A 24,446-nucleotide genomic window follows, 5' to 3' on the forward strand; every position below is an offset into this window, starting at 1 on the left:
TTGGAGCCTGTTTGCCTATACACATTTCAAGATGACTGTTTTTGGATTGTTTCTAGAGTTCCTCAGAACTGCGCCAGGAACTACAATCTTTTGTCCTGTGATCCAGATAAAGACAAGGTCAGGTGTAGATATGGAATTAGTTCTGCAAATGAGTGTGGAATGTGCCACAAACCTGCAGGATTCAATTTGGACCAGGTGAGGAATAATATATAACCATGTACATTGTCATGGACAGCAGTGAAATATACAGTTAACTGGCCACTACACAGAAATAAGAAGTGTTTCTTTTCATTCTTCTACATGTTCTTGGCTGATTTGGTTGCTAATAATGAGTTTATTTAGATCATTTCTTTCTTCTTTCCAGAGCACCTGTACTCTGTCAAACTTTGTCAATGCTTCACGTGGTTTTTATGCATTCGAGCTGGTCATGGAAGACTATCCCACCCAGAACATAACTCTAAACTACACTGCCATGGCCGCGGTGGTCAGATCTCCCTTCATTAATTCATCTTCCAATCCACCATTGAGCAAAATACCTCTCCAGTTTGCAGTAGAAGGTACCGTCCGCTGCTGAAATCAGTTTTTTAATTGTGTTGTTCTGCCACAGTCTTTATATTATCTTTTGGTTTTAGTGGAAGCTCCTGCACCATCTTGCATCGAGGGTGAATATCTACCTCGGTTCATCCACCCAACACCTAATCAGGGAGAACATCTACAGGCTCGTGTCAATCAGGAGCTAGAGATCAGAGTAAAGGCTACTGCAACCTTCTCAAGGTATGATGGAAATGTCTGATAACAGTAAATACATTTTTTTTTTCTGGACCAGGGGTGTCCAGTCCTACTCCTGGATGGGCAAAGTTCTGTAGAGTTTAGCTCCAACACACTGGAAATTTCTAGGAAGAGGAAGACCATGATTTTTTTCTCAGAGATAACTTTCCTCAGAGCATAAACTGGATTAATCTAGATCAGGAATGTTCAGTCCTGCTCCTGGAGAGCCAACGTCCCACAGAGTTTAGCTTTAACCAGTTCTTACACACTTGCTTGGAAGTTGAATTAATTCTGTAGGTAAACTCTGCCAGGCAGTAGCCCTCTTAAAACAGTACAATTGTACAACAAAGATTGGCTTAACAATTTCCAGCCCAAAAGCTTTCCATCAAAAACATTCACTTCCAAAAGAATGTAATAGAATTATATTGTCATGTTAACCAAGGTTGATAAATACCATTTTTACTCTGGGCAGTGGAAGACCTTGGAGTCAAAAAGGTTGAAAACCACTTATCTAGACCTTCACTATAACGGGTTAATTTTATTTACGTTTCTAATCCAATATATGTGCATCCTATTGGATGTTTTTGTTTTGTTTTTTTCTCAGGATCAGTGATGTGGTCTTTAGTGGACCTCTGAATAGCACAAAGGAGACCACCACCACTGGGGAGTATGTGATCAACTGGACACCAACGTCAGAGAATTATGGCCAACATTTTCCAATTTGCTTCATTGCAGAGGGGCAAAATGGGTATGATTACACAGTGAGATTAATTCAATAAAAACGTGCCATATCAAAAGAAGCTGATTAATCTTCTTAATATTTTAGGTCCAGGAACTATCAATCTGAGATGAGGTGTGTAATTGTTGTGGTGGAGGCTGCAGGTAATTTACAGTGTTCATTGAAATGCATCTTACTAGTCATGAGTCATGAACAAAACATTCCTGACCATAAGTCTAATCGATAGTGTTAACAAAAGCAAATGTGAGATTAAAACACATTTGCTAAAGCCACTATGCCATGCCACACCAAGTGGCTCTTTGTATGGAGTGTTGTGATTTATTTTCACTGGATTTGTACCAGAGTGCTTTGCAACACAAATGCAACATTGTACCAGATGGGCTACCTGGCAAGTTTACAATATCAGAAAAGCCATAGATATGGAACTGGTTAGGTGATACAAACATCAAAATGTATTAGTTTACAAATCATGTGCTTATTATTAACATTGTGCAAAGAAACCACACATCCTTTTTTCTTGAAGCAAATGGATGTTTATATATCTGCATTCTTACAATCGTTCTGTATTTGTTCAAGGTCCAAGAGCACAAGTGACCTGTACTAAGGACAAAATGTCAGTGTCAATAGAAAGAGCCACTATTTCGGGTATTCATGGAGATCACTTGCGGCTGAACAACAATGCTTCCTGTGCAGTTTCTTCCAACGAGACGCATGTGTTTACAACTTTCTCTCTAAGCGGATGCGGTACTCAGATTGAAGTAAGAAGCGCAATGAGTTTTAATAAATACTGTATAAAAAAATAAAATAAAATAAAAACTTTCACTGCATGTAAACTGATATTTATTTTTCTGTAGGAGACTGATGAACATATTTCCTTCAAGAACACAATTGTTACCTATGATAATCCAAACCACATCATAACCAGGAAAAATGTATTCGAAATTGAAGTTATGTGCAAATACCAGAAAAAGAGCAGCATCACCACGAGGTTTGATGCTCACAGGCCAGCCGTCAACTTCACAGAGAGAGGATTCGGCTCATTCAGCTATCAGTTTGAGTTTTATCAGTCTGGTTCCTTCATAAACACAAGAAATCCCAGCAGCTACCCACTGGATTACAACGTTGGAGAAAGGATCTACATGGAGATCGCCCCTGTCAGTGTCATACAAAACACTGAGGTCTTCCTTGAGTCCTGTGTAGCTACACCCTATGATAATCCTAATTATCCCATCTCTTATCCCATCATCACAAATGGGTAGGAATACAAAATCACTAAAAGCAATAAAGCCATATGTTTTACACAATGACCTTTCAATTTAAATAAGTCAGGTTTATGTTTGGCATGGAAACACAGTTTGATTGTCATATTCCAGATTAAATCAGTATATCTTCTTGCCAAGTTTCAATTGAAAAACAGACATTTAAGACATGTCATGCAAAATCAGATTTATATATGTGTGTGTGTACTTTTTATTAATTTCTATTTAATATGTATTGTTATATATCTTAAGTAAATTGAAGAAAGTAGTAAAATGTTACTTTTATAAATATATTATTTCAGTTAACAGTTGTACACACAAATATATTTTCCTTTCAGACACAAAACATATTAGTTTTAATTTTTAACTGATGAAGTTTTGAAATCGCTATATTATCAATTACATTAGTCACTATGTACTGTGTCCAAGGAAATGCTTTGTCTGTCATTTTCCAACAAATTAATTCAATCCAATTTGTCACTGTGTGTCAGATGTGGGGTTGATGAAACTGTTATCATCCACACAAGTCACCAGCCCAGTGTAAAGTTCAGTTTGGAGGCTTTCAAGTTCATTGGACAATATGACCAGGTAAGGATGGACAAAAAATATACAAATGTATGATGCACATACCTTATATTACTAGAATAGTGAATGTGTTTTTTTGATTCGTCACTCTTTCTCTCTCTAGGTGTTTATCAGCTGCTTCATTATGATATGTGAAGCTAACAATCCCAACACACGTTGCGCTAAGGGATGCACCAATGGCACACAGGTTGCACCACCCTCACATGTTCACAAAAGAGAAGCAGCCATCCAGACTGACATCCACTTCATCTCCCAGGGACCACTGCGGCTGAAGAGGAGTGCATCATTTTCTGGTACATCCTAACTTGGTTTTTTTATGTGGATTGTTTAATCAAAAGATATAGTTATAACAGCTAATATCCCTTATTCCTTTAAAGATGCCATCAGCCAAAGCTTGAACATGAACCTTGTTTTCGTGGCCGGGTGTGTCGTATCAGTAGTTGCCATGGTGTGTGGAATGATGGTCTACAAATCCAGGGGATCAAAGGTCAACTACCAACTTCTGAAATCAGATGAGATTTAATCAGATCGGTTCAGACTACAATGAAATTATGGCAAACAGCTAATTAACATATTTTGGTGGCATGTATTTCTACAGTTTCTTCAAAAAATATTTTTTGGTTTGGGAATATTGCAAAAAACATTTGTTCGGCCTTTTATGTATGATTAATTGTCTCTTTGTGAACTGCTTGTGGTGTTTACATGTATTCTAATATATTAAATGCACTGAATAAAAACGGATAAATATATGCTATTGATTCAATTTAAATCAAAGTTATTTGTGTAGCACTTTTCACAATACACAGTTTCAAAGCATCTTTAAAGAAAATGGATGTGCTACATTAGAATTTATCAGAAGTGAATGTGTCCAAGTAATCTTGATTTCACATAAGAAAAGTTCAAGATAATAGAATCATACAGTTAGCTCACATTAATTAATTTTAGGCAGAAGCTCATAAAAAGCAAGTGTGATCTTAATAATTACAATATAGATACATTTTTGCAGTTGTTCATGATGATTCAAGTTGGTGTAATCTGAGGTCCTCTCAGGGGTCAGCATCATCTCTTCACAGGTGTTGGGTCATCTGAGGTCTTTTTATGAGCCTGGATCCATGCTTGAACTGGTGTAATCTCTAGATACCTCGAGATGGGCATTCCTGGGCAGGAACAGAGAGACAAATGGAAATGAATTAGCGTAGCTGCTGTTCATGCAATGTTTCAAGTAAAAAAATATATTTGTGACTTTTATCTGATCTAACTGGGAACAAGGGTATGAGATTCGTTATATGAATGCTTGGCTGAAGAGATGTGTCTTCAATCTAGATTTAGATTGAAAAGAAAATATCAAAAATAATCACAACTGCTTGAAAAATACATTTTAATAATGGAAAGAGAACACTTCAAGACTAAGGATACTCAGCTGTTGCAACAATTTCAATCTAACAATTTGGAATACAATATTTTGTCATCTAAAGAAGCAGAAAATGCACTTCTCAGATCAGGACAGAGGTATTACGAACACGCGGATAAGATGGGAAAAGTATTAGCATGGCAAATAAGAAAAGAAGACATTAGTAAATCAATAACTAAAATATGCTCTTTAGGTAATAAAAGTATTAAACATCCAAAATCAATTAACAAAGAATCCTTAGATTTTTATAAATTGCTGTATAAGTCTCAAGGAGTAGAGGAAGCTGAAATCCAAAACTTCTTAAGCAAATTAAATATCCCAGTCTTATGTGATAATGACGAGAAGAACTGGAAAAAGACATTTTAAAAGAAGAGATTCAGTCTGCTTTTGCTGCATTAGCTGGGGGTAAAACACCTGGTTTGGACGGTTTTTCCATGGACTTTTATAGAACGTTTTTCTCTAAATTAGCTGACCCATTGCTTTCAATATATGAGGAGACAATTTATATTAAAGAATTACCAGAGATTTTAAATCAGGCTTTAATTACAGTCCTGCTGAAACCTGGCAAAGACCCTAATCTATGTACCTTGTAAAGGCCGATCTCACTGCTTAATTCTGACTATAAAATTATTACTAAAATGATTGCATTACGTTAAGAGAGGGTTTTACCTAGTTTAATTCATATGGATCAAACTGGATTTATAAAAAAAAAAATAGATGCTCTTTCGATAATATACGAAGATTAATGAACATTATTTACTCGGCAAAACAAATGGATTCTCCGGTGATCGCTCTTTCTTTAGATGCAGAAAAAGCTTTCGACCGAGTAGAATGGCCTTATTTGATAGCTATTTGCATAAAATGAATTTCGGTCCTAGATTTATTGATATGATTTGAATGTTGTATGGAAGTCCATCGGCAACTGTCCGTACTAATTCCGATTTATATTCGTACTTTCATCTATCAAGGGGAACCAGACATGGACGTCCTCTGTCTCCACTACTTTTTGCGTTAGCAGTGGAACCCCTGGCCATAGCAATACGGGCAAATGAATCCATATCTGGACTAGAGGTAGGAGGTTGTGTACACAAAATATCATTGTACGCGGATGATGTTTTGTTATATCTAACTAATCCTGAAGCATCTCTACCTATTTAATCTCAATTGTTGTAAAACTTAATAGACATATCTCGTTATAAAATTAATATTAATAAAAGTGTTATGGTGCCACTAAATTTGACTGCGGAGAAAATGCCCTTAAAGGTGCTGTAGGGAACTTTTGTAAAAAAATATTTTTTACATATTTATTAAACCTGTCATTATGTCCTGACAGTAGAATATGAGACAGATAATCTTTGAAAAAAATCAAGCTCCTCTGACTCCTCCCAGTGTCCTATTGCCATTTGCAGAAACTCCATCGCTCCCGGTAAAAAACAACCAATCAGAGCTGCGGTCCGTAACTTTGTTTGTGTTCAAAATGTAGAAAAATGAACATAATAAGCGAGTACACCATGAATCCATTTTCCAAACCGTGTTTTTAGCTTGTCCTGAATCACTAGGGTGCACCTATTATAAGTGTTTATATTCGGACTATTTTAGATTGCTTCGGGGGTACCGCGGCGGAGTAACCCAGTACCTTTGTGATTCTGTCACGGTAGGAAATCCAGTGTTTCCTCCGTGTCATGTTTTGTGGTTGTTTTTGTACTTACGTTGTCTCCATGTGCTCGTTTAGTTGATTGTGGTCACCTGGGTGTTGATTGTCTCGCTCCAGCTGATCCTCATCACCCCTCAGCTACATATACTCACCTCGCTCTCTGTCTGTTGTCAGATCCTCACTCATGTTGCAGTCTCCCTGTTGGATTACCGTCTCCCGTGTTAGTGTTCTGGATTGTGTTCGTGTTGTCGTCTTCGTGTGAGTGTTCCGGTCACTTCCTGGTTTCATCCATTGACCGTCCACACCGTCACCACCGACTTCACCATCCAGCACTTCTCACGCCACTGTAGACCTTCCGTCACCATTGCCCACATCCTGGACTGTGCCTTCATCTTTCAGTTTCGCTGTATTTTCTACCATCAATAAACAACCATTCTAATTACCTGCAATTGCTTCCTCCTCTCTTACGAGCCGTCACAGTAGGATCTGACCATCATGGAAGCAGCAGGCAATCGCTCCCCATCTCATCTAGAGGACATTCTGCAGAGAGTCGTTGATCGTATGGAGCGCCAAGACAAGGCGATAGATGAGATGGGTCGAGCCTTCCAAGCAATGGTGACGAAGGTGTCCGAGCTCGCTCTACAGGCTCAACAGCAACAACAACCGCCACCCGCTGCGCCTCCCACGCCACCCACACCGCCGATCGTCTCCGGAGGGATTTCCCAGCCCGAACCACGCCTCCCCATTCCTGAGAAATATGCGGGTGAGCCAAACTTTTGTCGATCATTTCTGTCACATTGTTCTCTACACTTCGCCTTACAGCCCCGCACGTTCACCACCGAGGAGATGAAGGTGGCTTTCGTCTTGTCCCTACTGACGGGGAGGGCTGCCCTCTGGGGAACGGCGGTGTGTGAGAACCAGGACAGCTGCTGTGCATCGTTCCACACCCTTTCGGTGGAGATGAGACGAGTCTTCGACCGCTCCGTCACCGGGAGGGAGGCGGCTAGACTTCTCACGGATCTACGCCAGGAGGAGAGGTCCGTATCCGACTATGCCATCGAGTTCCGCACCCTGGCGGCGGAGTGTAAGTGGAACGAAGAGGCGCAGTGGGATCACTTCCTGCATGGGTTGGCTGACCACATCCAACAGGAGATCCGCGCCGCTGAACTCCCCACTTCTCTCAATGGTCTTATTGACTTCACCATCAGGATAGACAACCGACTCGACCAAGCCGACAGACGGAGGGGGAGAGTTGTTCTCGCGACCAGACCGGAGGCTCAGCGTCAGCGCTCAGAGGTTGCGGTCAGCCCACCTGGAGATTCTGAACCCATGCAGGTGGGGCGAGCTCGGCTCTCCCGGGAGGAGAGGATCAGGCGGAGATCCCTGGGACTGTGTTTATACTGTGGCAGCCAAGAACATCACATCCAGCGCTGTCCGGTAAAAGACCAAGCCCGATAGTAAAACCGAGGCTACTATCGGGTGGGATCTCTGCCAAGAAGACCTCATCTACATCGACACTCCTTCCGGTGAGTCTACGGTGGTCTACCCACGCACTTAATCTTCACGCTTTGGTGGATTCTGGGGCCGAGGGCAGTTTCATGGACTGCAAATTCGCCAGGAAGCTCAACATTCCTCTCACCTCCCTCAAACACCCCATTGCACCTTTTGCACTCAACGGACACAAATTGCCGATCATCACACAGACCACTCTACCGGTTTCGCTCATCACAGCTGGCAACCATACGGAAGAGATGTCATTCTTCATCACGGACTCACCTCTATCCCCCATTGTTCTCGGTCACACCTGGCTCCAGAAACACAACCCAAGGATCGATTGGCTTCTCGGATCTGTGGTTAGCTGGAGCGAGGAATGTCATTTGTCTTGTCTTTTGTCTGCTGGTGTTAATGTTTCTGAGTCTGTGTTTCAGGGGGAGGCAGTGGATTTGGCTAACGTGCCCGCGGAGTACCACGACCTGAGGGAGGTGTTCAGTAAGTCTCGGGCTGATTCTCTTCCTCCTCATCGTCCCTATGACTGTGCGATAGAGTTATTGCCAGGTACTTCTCCGCCTAAGGGCAAGTTATATTCCTTGTCTATTCCAGAGACGGCGGCCATGGAGAAATATATATCCAGTTCTCTAGCAACGGGGTTCATCCGCCCTTCCTCTTCTCCAGCGGGGGCGGGGTTCTTTTTTGTGGGAAAGAAGGACGGATCCTTGCGACCTTGCATTGACTACCGAGGGTTGAACAACATAACGGTAAAGAATACCTATCCTTTACCGCTTATGTCTTCAGCTTTTGAGAGGTTGCAGGGAGCGTCTGTTTTCACTAAATTGGACTTACGTAATGCTTATCATTTGGTCCGCATCAGGGAGGGGGATGAGTGGAAGACTGCTTTTAACACCCCTAGAGGCCATTTTGAGTATTGCGTCATGCCCTTCGGGCTAACCAACTTGCCGGCAGTCTTTCAAGCACTCGTTAATGACGTGTTACGAGACATGGTCGATCTATTTATATATGTTTACCTGGATGACATATTGATTTTTTCTTCGTCTCTCCAGGAACACATGCAACACGTACGACGAGTGCTTCTGCGGTTGCTAGAGAATGGGTTGTTTGTCAAGGCGGAGAAATGCGTTTTTCATGCACAGTCTGTTTCTTTTCTAGGACACATCATTTCGACTGAGGGTGTTCGCATGGACCCTGATAAGGTTAAGGCTGTGGCAGATTGGCCATCCCCAGAGTCTCGCAAGGCCCTGCAGAGATTTCTGGGGTTCGCCAATTTTTACCGGCGTTTCATTCGCAATTTCAGCCAACTAGCCGCGCCTCTGACCGCTTTGACCTCCCCTAGATTGACGTTCAGGTGGTCAGACGCAGCCGAGGCTGCGTTTACCAAACTGAAGAGCTGCTTTGTTTCGGCTCCCATTCTCGTCACCCCTGATCGCTCACGTCAATTCATAGTGGAGGTCGACGCGTCAGAGGTGGGGGTAGGAGCAGTGTTGTCCCAGCGCGCATCCTCAGACGAAAAGGTTCATCCTTGCGCGTATTATTCTCACCGTTTATCCCCTGCGGAGGTTAATTATGACATTGGTAATCGAGAGTAGTTGGCAGTCAAACTTGCACTGGAAGAATGGCGTCACTGGCTTGAAGGGTCGGGTGTACCCTTCATTGTATGGACGGACCATAAGAATCTCGAATACATTAGAACCGCCAAAAGACTTAACTCCAGGCAGGCTCGGTGGGCATTATTTTTCGGTCGTTTCGATTTTACACTTTCTTACCGGCCGGGTTCCAAAAACATAAAACCCGATGCTTTATCCCGTCTTTTTGAGCGTTCCGATCGTACTGCTACTCCCGAGCCCATTTTACCGGGGACCATCATTATCTCCGCGCTCAGATGGGAGGTCGAATCGAAGGTTTTGACTGCCTTAGAAGGGGTAACGCCCCCGGCTCGTTGCCCACCGAACCGATTGCTATTGGGAAGACTTCCAATCGACCTCCAGAGGGGTTACTCTTACCGCTGTCTGTCCCTTCGAGACCCTGGTCCCACATCTCGCTAGATTTCATTACCGCCCTCCCGCCCTCTAAGGGCAATACGGTGATTTTAACCGTAGTGGACCGGTTCTCGAAGACGACTCATTTCATTCCCTTGCCCAAATTGCCATCAGCCAAGGAAACAGCGGTAGCTGTCATTGACCACGTCTTCCGTATACATGGCCTTCCGACGGACGTGGTTTCTGACAGGGGTCCCCAATTTGTGTCCAGATTTTGGCGAGAATTCTGTAAATTGTTAGGAGCGACTGTTAGTCTTTCGTCCGGGTTCCATCCCCAGAGCAATGGTCAAACCGAGCGAGCCAATCAGGATGTCGAAAGGGTTTTGCGATGTTTGGCTTCCAATAATCCTTCGTCCTGGTGTCAGCAACTCTCAATTGTGGAGTACGCACACAATTCTTTGCCAGTGTCATCTACGGGCATGTCTCCATTTAAGTGTAGTTTAGGGTACCAACCACCTAATTTTGTCAGTACGGAATCCGAGGTTTCGGTCCCCTCCGCACACGCACTAGTACAGAGGTGTCACCGCACCTGGACCAGAGCTCGCAGAGCTCTGCTCCAGGCTAGGTCGCGCACCAAGGCTAAGGCCGATCGCCACCGGTCGAAGCCTCCCCGTTACGTCGTCGGTCAAAGAGTGTGGCTTTCTACCCAGAATATTCCTATGCGTTCCGTTTCTAACAAACTTGCTCCCAAATTTATTGGCCCGTTTTCTATTACCAAAATTATTAATCCGGTAACCGTGCGTTTTAGCCTTCCTCCGGCGTACAGGAGGATTCATCCCGTGTTCCATGTGTCCAAAATTAAATCGGTGATTTCTTCCCGTCTTAATCCGCCTGCCCCGGTTCCGCCCCCGCCTCGTTAATGGGGAAACCACCTATTCGGTTAATCGTATTCTGGACTCTAGACGGAGGGGACGCGGATTTCAGTACTTGGTGGATTGGGAGGGTTACGGTCCGGAGGAGAGAAGCTGGGTTCCTGCTCGGGACATATTGGATCACCACCTTATAGATGATTACAATCTACAGGTAAAGCAGGCTGGGAACGTCAGGTGACGTCCTAGGGGAGAGGGTACTGTCACGGTAGGAAATCCAGTGTTTCCTCCGTGTCATGTTTTGTGGTTGTTTTTGTACTTACGTTGTCTCCATGTGCTCGTTTAGTTGATTGTGGTCACCTGGGTGTTGATTGTCTCGCTCCAGCTGATCCTCATCACCCCTCAGCTACATATACTCACCTCGCTCTCTGTCTGTTGTCAGATCCTCACTCATGTTGCAGTCTCCCTGTTGGATTACCGTCTCCCGTGTTAGTGTTCTGGATTGTGTTCGTGTTGTCGTCTTCGTGTGAGTGTTCCGGTCACTTCCTGGTTTCATCCATTGACCGTCCACACCGTCACCACCGACTTCACCATCCAGCACTTCTCACGCCACTGTAGACCTTCCGTCACCATTGCCCACATCCTGGACTGTGCCTTCATCTTTCAGTTTCGCTGTATTTTCTACCATCAATAAACAACCATTCTAATTACCTGCAATTGCTTCCTCCTCTCTTACGAGCCGTCACAGATTCTTCATAGACATAAACAGAGAGAAGTAGTTCCGGCTACGATGTTCTTCCGCAAGATGCAAGCAGTTCTGTTTATTAACCGCTAGAGCGTCAAAAGTTCTCTACTGCAGCTTTAAATAAAATTTCTTTTTTATGGAATTCGGAAAAAATTGTGTATTTAGGATTAAATGTTCCTTCGAAGCTCTAGAAAAGGCGCTGTTAATCCCATTGACTTGTATTACAAGTACTTAACAACCCATTCATTAGACAAACTTTGAAATCAGGAAAAAATATAATTGGCTACTGTCGTTATATTATAATACTTATAACACAATATTGGTATAAAAAGGGAATACAAGTGTTTGGAGAATTATATGAGGAGGACACACTAATGACATTTGAACAGTTGAGAATAATGTTTTCTCTTCCTGTTAAACACTTTTTCAAATACTTTCAGGTGAGAAATTACATAAATACAATACATGGTAATTTAAGGTCTCTCTCTTTACTCCCAATGGATAGCATTATAAGAGAGAAAAAAGGATCTAAAGGTTTTGTGTCTTATATGTAGACAAATTTCATTGACTTGTATTGGGATGATGTATTATCTTCAAGACTTAAATGGGAAAAAGATCTTGAATGTACTTCTGAACAAGACACTTTGGAACTCATCTGTGATTTCATCAGTGCTTTAACATTTTCATTTAATAGTAGACATAGATTCATGCAGGTCAATATTGTACATAGAGAATATTATACACCTGGAAGTTTACACAAGATCAGTGATTCATATTCAGAATGTTGCCCCAGATTTAAAACAGAGGTGGGTACATTATTGCATATGTTTTGGACTTGTTCTGAACTTAAAATCTATTGGAGAAATATAATACAAACTATTGACAAAAATACTAATGTTAAGCTTCCATGTGTAACGGATATGCAGATCATCGATTCATGTGTTTAATTCAGATTTTCCAAATGAAACTCTTTTTGCACCAAGTGCCTGGCCTGGCGCCAGCCTGGCTGGACTTAAATTATTTACGATGCCCATGCGAGCTTCAAAGAAGAAATGAAAAACCCCAACCACATTCCAACACTGGAGACAAAGGAAACCTTTCGTATAAGTTCCTTACTTTCATTTTATTATTAATATGTATTTTAAATATGTTTATGGATTGCATAAAATGGTTAATCCTTGTTATGTGAAGAGTATAAGTGCTAAGCTTATACTTTAGGAAATGTCTCTCCTCACTTTAACCTTCTCAAAGAGAGCCATGTTTCTGCAACCCCCACTTTTGCAGGTCGTAAAAGTTTACGACCACACAGGACAGGAGAGAAGCCAAATCACTGGCTTCTTTTGAACAATGCATTCTATGGAATGTTTTCATTAACTTTCTGTTTTTATGTTTTATACATGTATTACGTATTCCCTTTTGGTACATTTAGATGTTTCCCAACATCTGCAGTGTTATCATGTGTTAAACAAATCTTTTAATATGTGTAATTCTACATTTGAATGTAACTTCATGTTTTGATCACATATATCTATTATGTTTAGTCTTGTTCTAATCGTCATGCTCTGACAGACCCATTTATCTAGCGCAAAGTAATGAAATATGCATGTTACCTGAATTACAAACTTGCTAGAATAATCCCTGGAATTTGGACAAGCCCTAGATCTCCAGGGGGGGGGGGCTGTCTTCACAGAGACAAAGGAACTTTTCCCTCCGTTTCAGATCGCGGACTTTCATTGGCTGTTTACGCGAAAAAGGGGCGTGAACCATTTCAAGCCATAAGAACGACCGAACAAGGTCCACCCGTTTCTTCTTCCTCTTTTCCTCTTCTCCGTTCTCGGACACGCTGCTCTCCAACGTTGCTTCCGCGCGGCCGTAGGCCATTTTAATGGCTCCTTTAGAAGCTTTCGTTTCGTTCGTTTCTTTTCTTTACTAAGTTTATTCAACTATTCGCCTCTCCACGCAAGGAAGATGAATTCTGGAACAATGTTTGTTGAACCTTTCAAATACCGCGCAAGGACAGAACAAAGGACCACGTGCTCCACGCTCACGCAAAGATCCAGCGAAGCGTGCACGCGCGTCACATGGCCTCCGGCACACGCACGCTGTTTTCAAAAGGACAAGCGCACAAAGCTTCACAAAAAGACCACGCTCACGCGCTGGGCCATGCAAGTATTACTTTTCTATGGAGATTTAAATGCTGGTTTAAAGTGTTGTTATGATCTGATTTGTTGTTGGCTTCCAAAAGTTACTGACTATGATTTTCATACCTGAGCTCCTTATGTGATCTCATTCTATTTTCTCTCTCTCTCTCTCTCTCTTTTATTTGGATTCGTTATGTATTGTATAAAGCTTACTGTTTGTATTGTCGTACGCATATTTACTCTGTGTGATTTGTAGTTTGATGTATTACTAGTTTAATTATTAAAAACCCATATACTGACGATTGGCTTGGACTCCACCCCACTCACATTACGAGTCACTGAGATGTCTGATCTATAGCTACAAGCTCTAAATTTAGAAACTAAATTTATCATAAGGATAGGATAATATTTTCACGGCCAGAGAATACTTTTCCTTGAATTATAAGGCGTGATAACTTTATTGAAAATTGATAGGTCTACAGTGGTTTGCTGGACATACCACGGTTTGATTTGCAGTAATTTACAGTAAGAGATATCACAATAATTGATATGAAGAATGTAATATTGACATATTAATGAGTAAGTTACAGTGCCCTGTGATTATTTATTGTTATAGGCAATTGAGCTATTTTTCATAATCAATCAAATTTAATGTAACTGTCATCTGAGATATAAATTAATCATATTCCTGATTAATTATTCAAATTCCCTATATATCATTTGAGTTAATTACTATGTAAAACTCATTGTTGTTACACATGTGACCCGATATTTATATTATTGTGGGGATGAATCAATTCTTCAAACTGATCAAAGGAATAATTTACGTTTAGTTAAGATGGCTCTGAGAGCAGCAAAGAAATGTATAGCTATACAATGGAAATCAGAAAAACCTCCTAGGCCTATTGAATGGCTTAGAGAACTTTCGTCCTATGCCTGTTGAAAAAATAATGTTTAATCTGAAAAAATGTCATCAATGTTTGGAAAGATTTGGGAATATTTATTGCATATGTGAATAATTTGGATGAAAATGCTGATTTGACGATTTAACTCGTCTTGCCCCGGATTTGGGTATGTCAGCTCGTCAGGAGATGGTAGCAGGACCCCTCCTTCCCCTGGAGGAGGGCCGAGGGAGAAAGGTTTGTTCTTGTTTTCTTTTTGTTCTGCCACTGGCCCCTCTGCCAGTGGTACCAAACCCTTCTCTAAAAGAGCTGTCTCCTCTTCCTCCGGGTCCCAAGAGGCCGTGGACAACTGTTGGCGACGTACTTCCTTGCCGCTCTCGTTCCCCTCTCCCTTTGCCAGGTTCCATGCAGATCCAGCTCGAGAATGCATTGCCTTCTCATGCCCTCTTTGCCGTTTGGAATTCCAAGTGCTTGCACTCCGCCCCCGCAAAGGGACGCTATGCCTCCCATGCCGGGGCTGTCTTTTCCAGCTTGCTGCCCCACTGTGGGTTTGCATGTAGTTCCCTTGGCCCCACTGGATCAGTTTCTGGGAGCCTCGCTAGAGCTCCCCAGGCCATCCCGCTGGCTCATCCAAATGATCAGGCTCGGCTACGTGATTCAGTTTGCCCGGTGTCCCCTAAGGTTTCAGAGTGTTCGTGCGATGATGGTGGGCAAGGATGCTCCTGTCATGCTGGCAAAGGGCGCGATAGAGCCGGTCCCTCCAACTGACATGAAGTCCGGCTTTTACAGCCCCTACTTCATATCCTGGACTTGGACCAAGCTCTACACTGAATTCCGTTCAAGATGCTAATACCCAAGCGCATTTTCAAATGCATTCGTCCAGTAGATTGGTTTGCAGCAATCGGCCTGAAAGACGCATACTTTCTTGCCTCCATTCTTCCTCGACACAGTTTCTTTGGTTTGCTTTTGAGGGGCAGGCATTTTAGTACAAGGTTTTCCGATTTAGGTTGGCCCTGTCTCCCTGTGTCTTTATGAAGGTCGCAGAGGGAGCTCTGGCTCCTCTCAGGGAACGAGGTGTCCGTATCCTCAACTACCTCAATGACTGGCTGATTCTAGCTCACTCTCCAGTGTATTCTGTTTCAGCTATAGGCCCTCACTCTTGCTGGACTCACGACAGGGTGCTATCACTCACATGGGTCACTGGAAAAGACATTGTAAGGGACCCCATTCGTCAGTCTCTTTCTGACGTAACATAGAACGTGACCAACTGAAAGGGAACATCTAGGTTACATATGTAACCTTCATTCCCTGAAGGAGGGAATGGAGACGTTACATCAGAAAGAGGGTTAAGGCTCCTCAGCGAAGACTTGAGTGCGAGTTGCTCACGTTGCTCCTTATATACCCGCACAGCAGGGCAGAGCTCACGATGCAGGCCAAATTCTGCAGGCCAAGGTACTCTGTGTACCATTGGCTCGTTTTGTTACCTGCACGCTTAGTAATCAAATTACAGTTAGTCCAAAATGCAGCAGCAAGAGTTCTAACTAGAACCAGGAAGTATGACCATATTAGCCCGGTCCTGTCAACTCTGCACTGGCTCCCTATCAAACATTGTACAGCTTTTAAAATATTGCTTATTACTTATAAAGCCCTGAATGGTTTAGCTATTCAGTATTTGAATAAACTCTTGTTACATTATAATCCTCCACATCAGCTGCATTCTCAAAACTCAAAACTCAAAACTGCGTTCTGAAGTCTAAGGGTATTTTGGGGGCCTGGAAAAGTTTTGTCATGCCCTGACATTTGTGCTTTTTTTCCAGTTTCTTATAAATATCTAAATGATAAAGTATATCTCACTGTGATCAGCACAGACTGGGCTATAATAATATGTGAGCAGCATGTGTGTACATTATTGTGTTTTTGAAAAAAAAAAGTTAACTTGAATAACACCATAAAACACATACAGAACATTCGATCCTGGGACTTTTGAGAACTGGAGCTTATAGCCAAGAATTTTTCTTTCTAAATCATCTGAAAATCACCTTTACTCACTGACAGAAAACAAGACATTGATTTAAATTTTCTAAGACACTTTTTGTTGGTAAAAGTCATATGCGAGCAGGCGTCAACTATCATGAATATCATTGTGATTTACACCTGAGAAGACAAAGGCCTGCATAATGAGCTGCATAATGAGCCTCTCATTCAACTGTGCCACTCTGAGGGCAATTTTTTTGGCATTCTTTCTCTAGTCACACAATCCTTCAGAAATCCTTTTAACAATCTTATTTTCTACCAAATAAACCCCATTTATTATCATTATTATTATTATTATTAATGTTGAAAAGAGCTGATAATATTTTTCAGGTTTTTTAGGGGGAATAAATCGAAAGAACTGCATTGTTTTTACATTTGTTAGAGTTATCTCTATTTGTCACATTTATATTATTTACATCAAGCTTTTGAATGGTATAGTATTGTATATTGTTATTGAAACTTCATAATGTTTCACTTGATTATACATTTAGTCAGGAATTATAGTTTGGAAAAAGTATTTGGAAAAAGTCTAACTAGTAAAATGTTTACACGTTATGTGAAAACTAGTACAAATAAATAAAAAGAGACTTACTCATGTTTATGATCTCTGCTGAATAAAGTGCTTCATTCTTTTTTCTGAGGAAATCCATTTCTCAAATCCTCAACCACATCACATCTTTTTGGGGTGAATTATGTCTTATTCCTCTCATCGCGAAGCAAACAGTAAAATAAAATAAAAACTTGAAGAACAGTCTCGCTGCTTTTCTTCTGTGTGGGCGTATTCAAGCCGCGCGCTTCAGTTTGAATCTGAATAGCGCGTTAAGCGCGGGGGCGTGGTCACATTAGATATAATGAGCGGAGATATGAAAAACAGACATTGCGTTGTTTTCATATGGATTGCTTTATCTCAGAATATTTGTTTTCGGCAGCACTTGTTTAGTTTAAAAGTAGACATTCCAGGCTTTCTATAGATATCTCTCTCATGTCTCTTCGTTGAGTATTCACGGAGTTACAGTTCATTTTAATGAAATGTTTGTACATGACGATCAGCGGAGATAAAGACTGTAGACAGCGCACCTTGTTTGTTATCTTTATTTTATAAGTGCACAAAGGTTTTTTGTTATTATGTCTGTATCCAAAAAAAACTAGACCCTTTACAGATTCGATAGATGTATTGCTCTTATCTGTACGATTAAAACTGAGAGTGTAATTTAAGTTATTTTCAGGGTTATCAGGTGAAAATGACTCAAAACGCATATATGCGTTAATCGACTCGAAAGGGTTAAGAAACCAAAACTAGATCCTAGTGTACTGGCAAATTATAGGCCTATTTCAAATCTTCCATTTATGTCTAAAATTTTAGAGAAAGTTGTGTCTGCTCAATTGAGCACCTTCCTGCATAAAAATGATCTGTATGAAGAATTTCAGTCAGGTTTTAGGCCCCACCATAGCACAGAAACTGCACTTGTTAAAATTACAAATGACCTGCTCCTTGCGTCAGACCAAGGCTGCATCTCATTTCTAGTCTTACTTGATCTTAGTGCTGCGTTCGACACCATAGATCATGACATACTCATAGATCGATTACAAAACTATACAGGTATTCAAGGGCAGGCTCTAAGATGGTTTAGATCCTACCTGTCCGATCGCTTCCATTTTGTTTACTTAAATGGGGAGTCATCTCATTTATCATCAGTAAAATATGGAGTGCCACAAGGATCCGTCCTAGGTCCCCTTCTATTTTCAATATATATGTTGCCCCTTGGTAATATTATTAGAAAATACGGAATTAGCTTCCACTGTTATGCTGATGATACTGAGCTATATATCTCAACGAGACCAGATGAAACTTCCCAATTATCTAAGCTAACAGAGTGTGTTAAAAATGTAAAAGATTGGATGACACACAATTTTCTCCAATTAAATTCGGATAAGACAGAGATATTAATTATTGGACCAAAAAACACTACACAGAATCTTGTAGATTACAATTTGCAACTAGACGGATGTACTGTTACTTCCTCTACAGTCAGAAATCTGGGTGTTATATTAGACAGCAATTTGTCTTTTGAAAATCATATTTCCAATGTTACAAAAACTGCATTCTTCCATCTTAGAAACATTGCCAAGCTACGAAACATGTTATCTGTTTCTGATGCAGAAAAGCTAGTTCATGCATTCATGACCTCTAGACTGGACTATTGTAATGCACTTCTAGGTGGTTGTCCTGCTTCTTCAATAAACAAGCTACAGGTCGTCCAAAATGCAGCAGCTAGAGTCCTTATGAGGTCAAGAAAATATGATCATATTACCCCAATTTTACAGTCTCTGCACTGGCTACCTATTAAGTTCCGTATCAGTTACAAATTATCATTACTTACCTATAAGGCCCTAAATGGTTTAGCTCCAGCGTACCTAACTAGCCTTCTACCACGCTACAACCCATCACGCTCCCTAAGGTCACAAAACGCTGGACTTTTGGTCGTTCCTAGGATAGCAAAGTCCACTAAAGGAGGTAGAGCTTTCTCACATTTGGCTCCCAAACTCTGGAATAGCCTTCCTGATAATGTTCGGGGTTCAGACACACTCTCTCTGTTTAAATCTAGATTAAAAACACATCTCTTTCGCCAAGCATTCGAATAATGTTTCTTTTTAATTGTGAGTGTAGTTGCATCTGTTCAAAGTTGCATTTTTATTCATTAGCTTGGGTTAAACTAATTTTACTTTGTTGGATCAGCAGCTATGCTAATGATGTCTGTATTTTGTTTCTATGTTTCGCCACGGGATTTACATCCCGTGGTAACTAGGATTTAAACAAGCTCCAGTCTGGATCCAGAACACCTGAGAAGAGATGATGCTGACCCTCAGAGGACCCCAGATGATGCTAACCTTGAATCAACAAACAGAACTAACAATTATTGCTAAATGTGTGACTGAATCATATAATAACTTAATAATATTGATAGTTCATCGTCTAGCTGACTACGTCTTGTATTATTATTATTTTTTTTTCTAAAATCCTGTCAAATGTGCACAAACTACTAGCTACTACTAAATATTGTAGAAACATAATTTTCTGTAAAGTTGCTTTGTAACGATTTATTTTGTAAAAAGCGCTATACAAATAAACTTGAATTGAATTGAATTGAATTAATAAGCATTTTTTATTTTTTTTACTGCCTGAAAACATCCGTAGAATCACATCAATAGTCCATCTCAGATACTTCTTTATACTAAATTGAAAAGGGAACATATGTAGAAATGTCAGGTAAAAAAAAAAAAACAAGATTAGACATTTAACATTTCCTTTGTGAAAAAAATAAAATAAATTTAATTGTGGAAAAAATGTACTGGGCTGTATTTGATGTCTTCAACCAGGGGCATTTGATGGCTGGGAAATTATGATCCATTGAGCCACATTCAAATGGGAGTTTTGGTCTTGACAGATGTGTAGTACTTTCACTGTTTGACCGTTTGCACAGTAAAACACGCTCCTAGAAAGCAGCATCTTTTAATACATCTTCCTGTGACAATCCACAAGCACTGCGAATAGAAAATATGAATAAGAGTTCAAATAAGAGATTATTGCAACACATCAGCACTTATTATGAACAAACCCAAATAAAAATCTCTGAAGCAATCTAAATGTATTAGACTACGAGGAGAAGCTCAGTGTTTTATAGTAAAGAGTAAAGTTGTGTGTGTCAGTAATCCTAACAGTTATAGTAACAGACTGAGCAACATTCTTGAAACAAAGACTTTTATATACTGAACAAAATTATAAATGCAATACTATTGTTTTTGCCCCTATTTTTCATGAGCTGGACTCAAAGATCTAAATCTTTTTCTATGTACACAAAAGTCCCATTTCTCTCAAATATTGTTCACAAATCTGTCTAAATCTGTGTTAGTAAGCACTTCTCCTTTGCCGAGATAATCCATCCACCTCACATGTGTGACATATAAAGAAGCTGATTAGACAGCATGGTTATTGCACAGGTGTGCCTTAGGCTGGCCACAATAAAAGCCCACTCTAAAATGTACAGTTTTATCACACAGCACAATGCCACAGATGTCGCAAGTTTTGAGGGAACATGCAATTGGCAAGCTGACCGCAGCAATGTCCACCAGAGCTGTAGCCCATGAATTGAATGTTAATTTTCTCTACCATAAGCCATGTCCAAAAGCATTTCAGAGAATTTGGCAGTTCATTCAACCAGCCTCACAACAGCCAATGGTGATTGGCATGCCACCATATTCTAATTTGATGAGTTCATGAATTGGTGGGTTTTTGTTAAATGTGAGCCAAAATCATCACAATTAAAAGAACCAAAGACTTCAGTCTGTGTGCATTGAATTTATTTAATACACGAGTTTCACAATTTGAGTTGAATTACTGAAATAAATGAACTTTTCCACGAAATTCTAATTTATTGAGATGCACCTGTATGTACATATGCACACATGCATGCACATTTATAGCACTATATTATATTATTATATTAACTTTGCTTCTAATGCAGCGGCTGTGGGAGTGATAGTAAAATTGAGGTTGTTCTCTTTTCTGACTGCCATTATTGATTTCAGCATCCTCTTTTTGTGTAACAGTATCAAAGGGCCACAAGATGGCAGGATTACACTTTGTGTAAATAAATGTTTTTATTCAGCAAGCATGCATTACAGTAAATAAATGCTGTTACTTCAATCTTTCTATCCAAGAATCCTAAAATTGAAATACATCACAGCCTGTTTTCAAAACTGTGTTTTGAGCAGCAAATCAGCATCTTAGAATGATTTCTGAAGATCATGTGACACTGAAGACTGGAGTAATGATGCTGAAAATTCAGGTTTGATGACAGGAATAAATTATATTTGACAATATATTAAAAAAGAAAAGTATGAATATTATTGATAAATTTTTACTGATCAAATAAATGCAGCCTTGAGAACATTCAGAAACCGTAAAAATCATTTGAACGGTCATTTAACAACTTAACTACCATCTGAATGACCTCATACGAGCCCTTAAGCAAGCCCCTCAAGGTGAAAACAAATACAAGTAATGTTGAACAATGTGCTCATTCAGCGCTTCACAGACTATGAGAAAGTGCAGGAGATCTCAAGAGTATCGGTGATTTGCTGATAGCATAAATATGTTTGAAGACACAATCGCTCACAGAGTGCACAAGGCTTTTTAATTGGCAATTACAGTAACCCGAGACGCTTGTCTCCAACGTGTCTAGATTTAAAGAAACACATAAAACAGATGAAAGATGCTCGCTCTTGGCTAGAAAGCACTTTCTTTTATGAGGCGAGTGATTAGGGATTCTGTTCACCTGCGGCTGCTCCTGCAGACTCTCACAATCGAAGGAAAAAACGACCGCTGAGATTCCCACCGCTGCCGTTACCGGCAGAACTGCAAGCTCAGCCCTCGAGCAGCGAGAGCAAATCAAATATGTGGGCATTATCATCGTGGGAGAATCTGTCCCTAATCAAATAACCAGCAATACTGCTACACGCCAGCCCCTTGTTTTGTTTGCAGAGCTACAACAGATGCAAACAGATTTCAAGTGAAGGAGTCTGTGTCTGGCACAAGAGACGGATCTGGCACTGTGCGCCATCCGAAAAGGCCCGGCTGCCTTGGAAACAGAGAAGAAGGCGACCCAAAGGAGGAAAGCACTCAAGAAGGGGGCGGGAGGCAGAGGGAAAAAAGGTGGAGTGTTGTATGAAGAGAGGAGAGAGAGGGAAGAGAGAGCCAGAGGCAGAGTGAAAACACATTGGAGCCTAGAGTGAGAGTTACTGAATGAGACACAGCAAGTCCGGCCTCGACTCTGAGGCGTTCTTCACACTCCAGCGCTCGCCTCGTTCATTCACAAAACAAACCCAGGAAGGAAGCCGAGAGAGATATCCGCACCACATAACAGGAGGCAGTGCAGCGACGGAGCGCTGCGACCAGGCATGCGAGGAGGAGGTTAACCGCAAGTGCTGTCCCCGAGCGAGAGCAGCACGGCGCACGTCCTCCACAGCGCCACAGATGCCACAGACTCCCTCATCCTGGAGTGGAGAGCAAAGGGCTCCTGCCGAAGGGGGTCCCGACAGATGTGGCGGTCCCTGCGTGGGGCCCTCAGGTGTCTGGGGGTGAAGGTGTGCCGCAGGAGCGCTCTGCTGGTCATCCTGCTGTGGTTGGCCTCGTGGCTCTTCCTCAACGGCCTGGTGTTCGTGCACAGGAACATGTTCTCTGACTTCTGCACTGACCACAAGAGCAAAGAGATCCTTCAGAGGGTGGTAAGACTACGTTTGCCTCTACTACTGGATGTAACTTGATGAGAGCAAATTTAAAAGTATTAGTTTACATGAGAAAATTAAGGGAAGACAATAGAGGTGAACAAGGTAACTACTTTAACCAATAGTAATTAAAATACTTTTCTCAGATGATTCTGAATCACATTTTCTGTATAGATATGCCAGTGAGGCTTTATTTGATCAACTATGCACTAATCTGAACAGTGGATAAAACCAGGTGCAAAAATTAGTTTTGTTGACATATAGAAAAGGATTTTACAGAGAGGGGGTTTTGGATTCCTCTATTTATCATTGCATTAATCCGAAAATACTTGCAGTAGCAAGTATTCCCCATGTTTTAGGAATAAAATGTAATGTAAAAATTGTGTTGTTATATTAACCAAAACTAAAATGTTAACTGAAACAAAATATTAAAAAGTCCATTACTTTTTATTAGTTATTCAACTTTATCTACTAAAATAACTAAAGCTAAAAACTTGAAATTTAAAAATAAAAACAAACACAACATAATAACTAAAACTTGAACTAAAATATAACATGAATATAAAAAAATTATAAAAATTGATTCAAAACATTGATAAAAACTATCATAGCACCTTAATTTACAGATCCTCTGTAAAAACCTCCAAAATATTAATAGGGATATAACTACGTTCGCTGTATGTAAATACTTCTGAAGTAAACTCACAAGATTTCAAATCAACTATTATAATTAGACACAAATAGATACAATGTAATAAACATTTAAATGTGTGTTTTCGGTTGCTTTATTTTCACCAGTCTTTGCACTAGAAGCAAAATAGATTTAAATCTCAAAACTGATTGCTTGAAACTTCAAACATCCTACAGAACTTTTACAATGGATTAATTGGCTCATTTTTCTAAATATAATTCAATACAATCAGCTGTCATGTCGCAGTTGTAACGATACCTCAGGGGACTGTGATGAATCTTCCACAAAAGGCACACACAGAATTTCCAAGGATTACTCAGTGGAGCATTGAATCATGGGTGCCAGCAGGAACGCTCCTCCATTAAAGGCTTAAGCTTTGTTCCTCTGGGGAAACCTAAAGCTCTTTTAGAGCCACTGGATTATATGTTGTCAAGTGAGTGCTGAAAGAACATTTTGTTTGTTGTCACATTGGGAGCCGCAAATTCCTGGTGGCCTTTAAACGGGGATTGAAATATGATTACTGGTGTCAATTAATGGGAAAGTTTTTGCACGCAACCTCTCATTACTAAAAGGGAATGTGTTGGCAGGAGAAGATTCACCAAATGTATTAATAACATTTGCGCTAAAATGTTTAACTTTTTTATTTTTATTTTGAAATGTAAATACAAATTTTGACTTCCTACAACATTTCTTATGTAATTCAATTTTACCTGATGTTTGTTTTTTGACAACAAAATAAATAAAAACAGAGTAATTTGAAGAAAAATAAAACATGGTTTTAAAGTAAATATTACATCAAATTGCATGTGTATGACACACACACACACACATAGATGTATATATCAAAGTTAATAATTGTATCAAACTATTTA

The 24,446-nt window shown here is 40.6% G+C and overlaps 2 protein-coding genes across 4 annotated transcripts in view; both read left to right on the forward strand.

Annotated features, from left to right (window-relative positions):
* The window catches only part of LOC127946469 (uncharacterized), a 48,282-nt gene that overhangs the window by 4,409 nt on the left and 19,427 nt on the right, over nt 1–24,446 (forward strand). Inside the window, exon 1 of one of the 3 annotated variants that reach the window (XM_052543064.1) lies at nt 22,698–22,883. The exons of the other annotated variants lie outside the window; for them this stretch is intronic. Within the exon in view, the coding sequence (XP_052399024.1) occupies nt 22,698–22,883 (186 nt within the window). Of the gene's footprint in view, nt 1–22,697; nt 22,884–24,446 lie in introns of those variants that run through there. 3 annotated transcript variants of the gene reach the window in all.
* Nucleotides 367–4,100, forward strand: LOC127946470 (CUB and zona pellucida-like domain-containing protein 1). Its single transcript, XM_052543069.1, has 9 exons — nt 367–557; nt 633–774; nt 1,373–1,516; nt 1,595–1,650; nt 2,084–2,265; nt 2,362–2,762; nt 3,258–3,354; nt 3,455–3,644; nt 3,729–4,100. Exons 1-9 carry the CDS (start codon nt 428–430, stop codon nt 3,872–3,874), a joined length of 1,488 nt encoding a protein of 495 aa, XP_052399029.1. The 5' UTR covers nt 367–427; the 3' UTR covers nt 3,875–4,100.

The sequence above is a fragment of the Carassius gibelio genome, chromosome A24 (assembly GCF_023724105.1).
Source record: "Carassius gibelio isolate Cgi1373 ecotype wild population from Czech Republic chromosome A24, carGib1.2-hapl.c, whole genome shotgun sequence".
Taxonomy (NCBI): Eukaryota; Metazoa; Chordata; class Actinopteri; order Cypriniformes; family Cyprinidae; genus Carassius; species Carassius gibelio.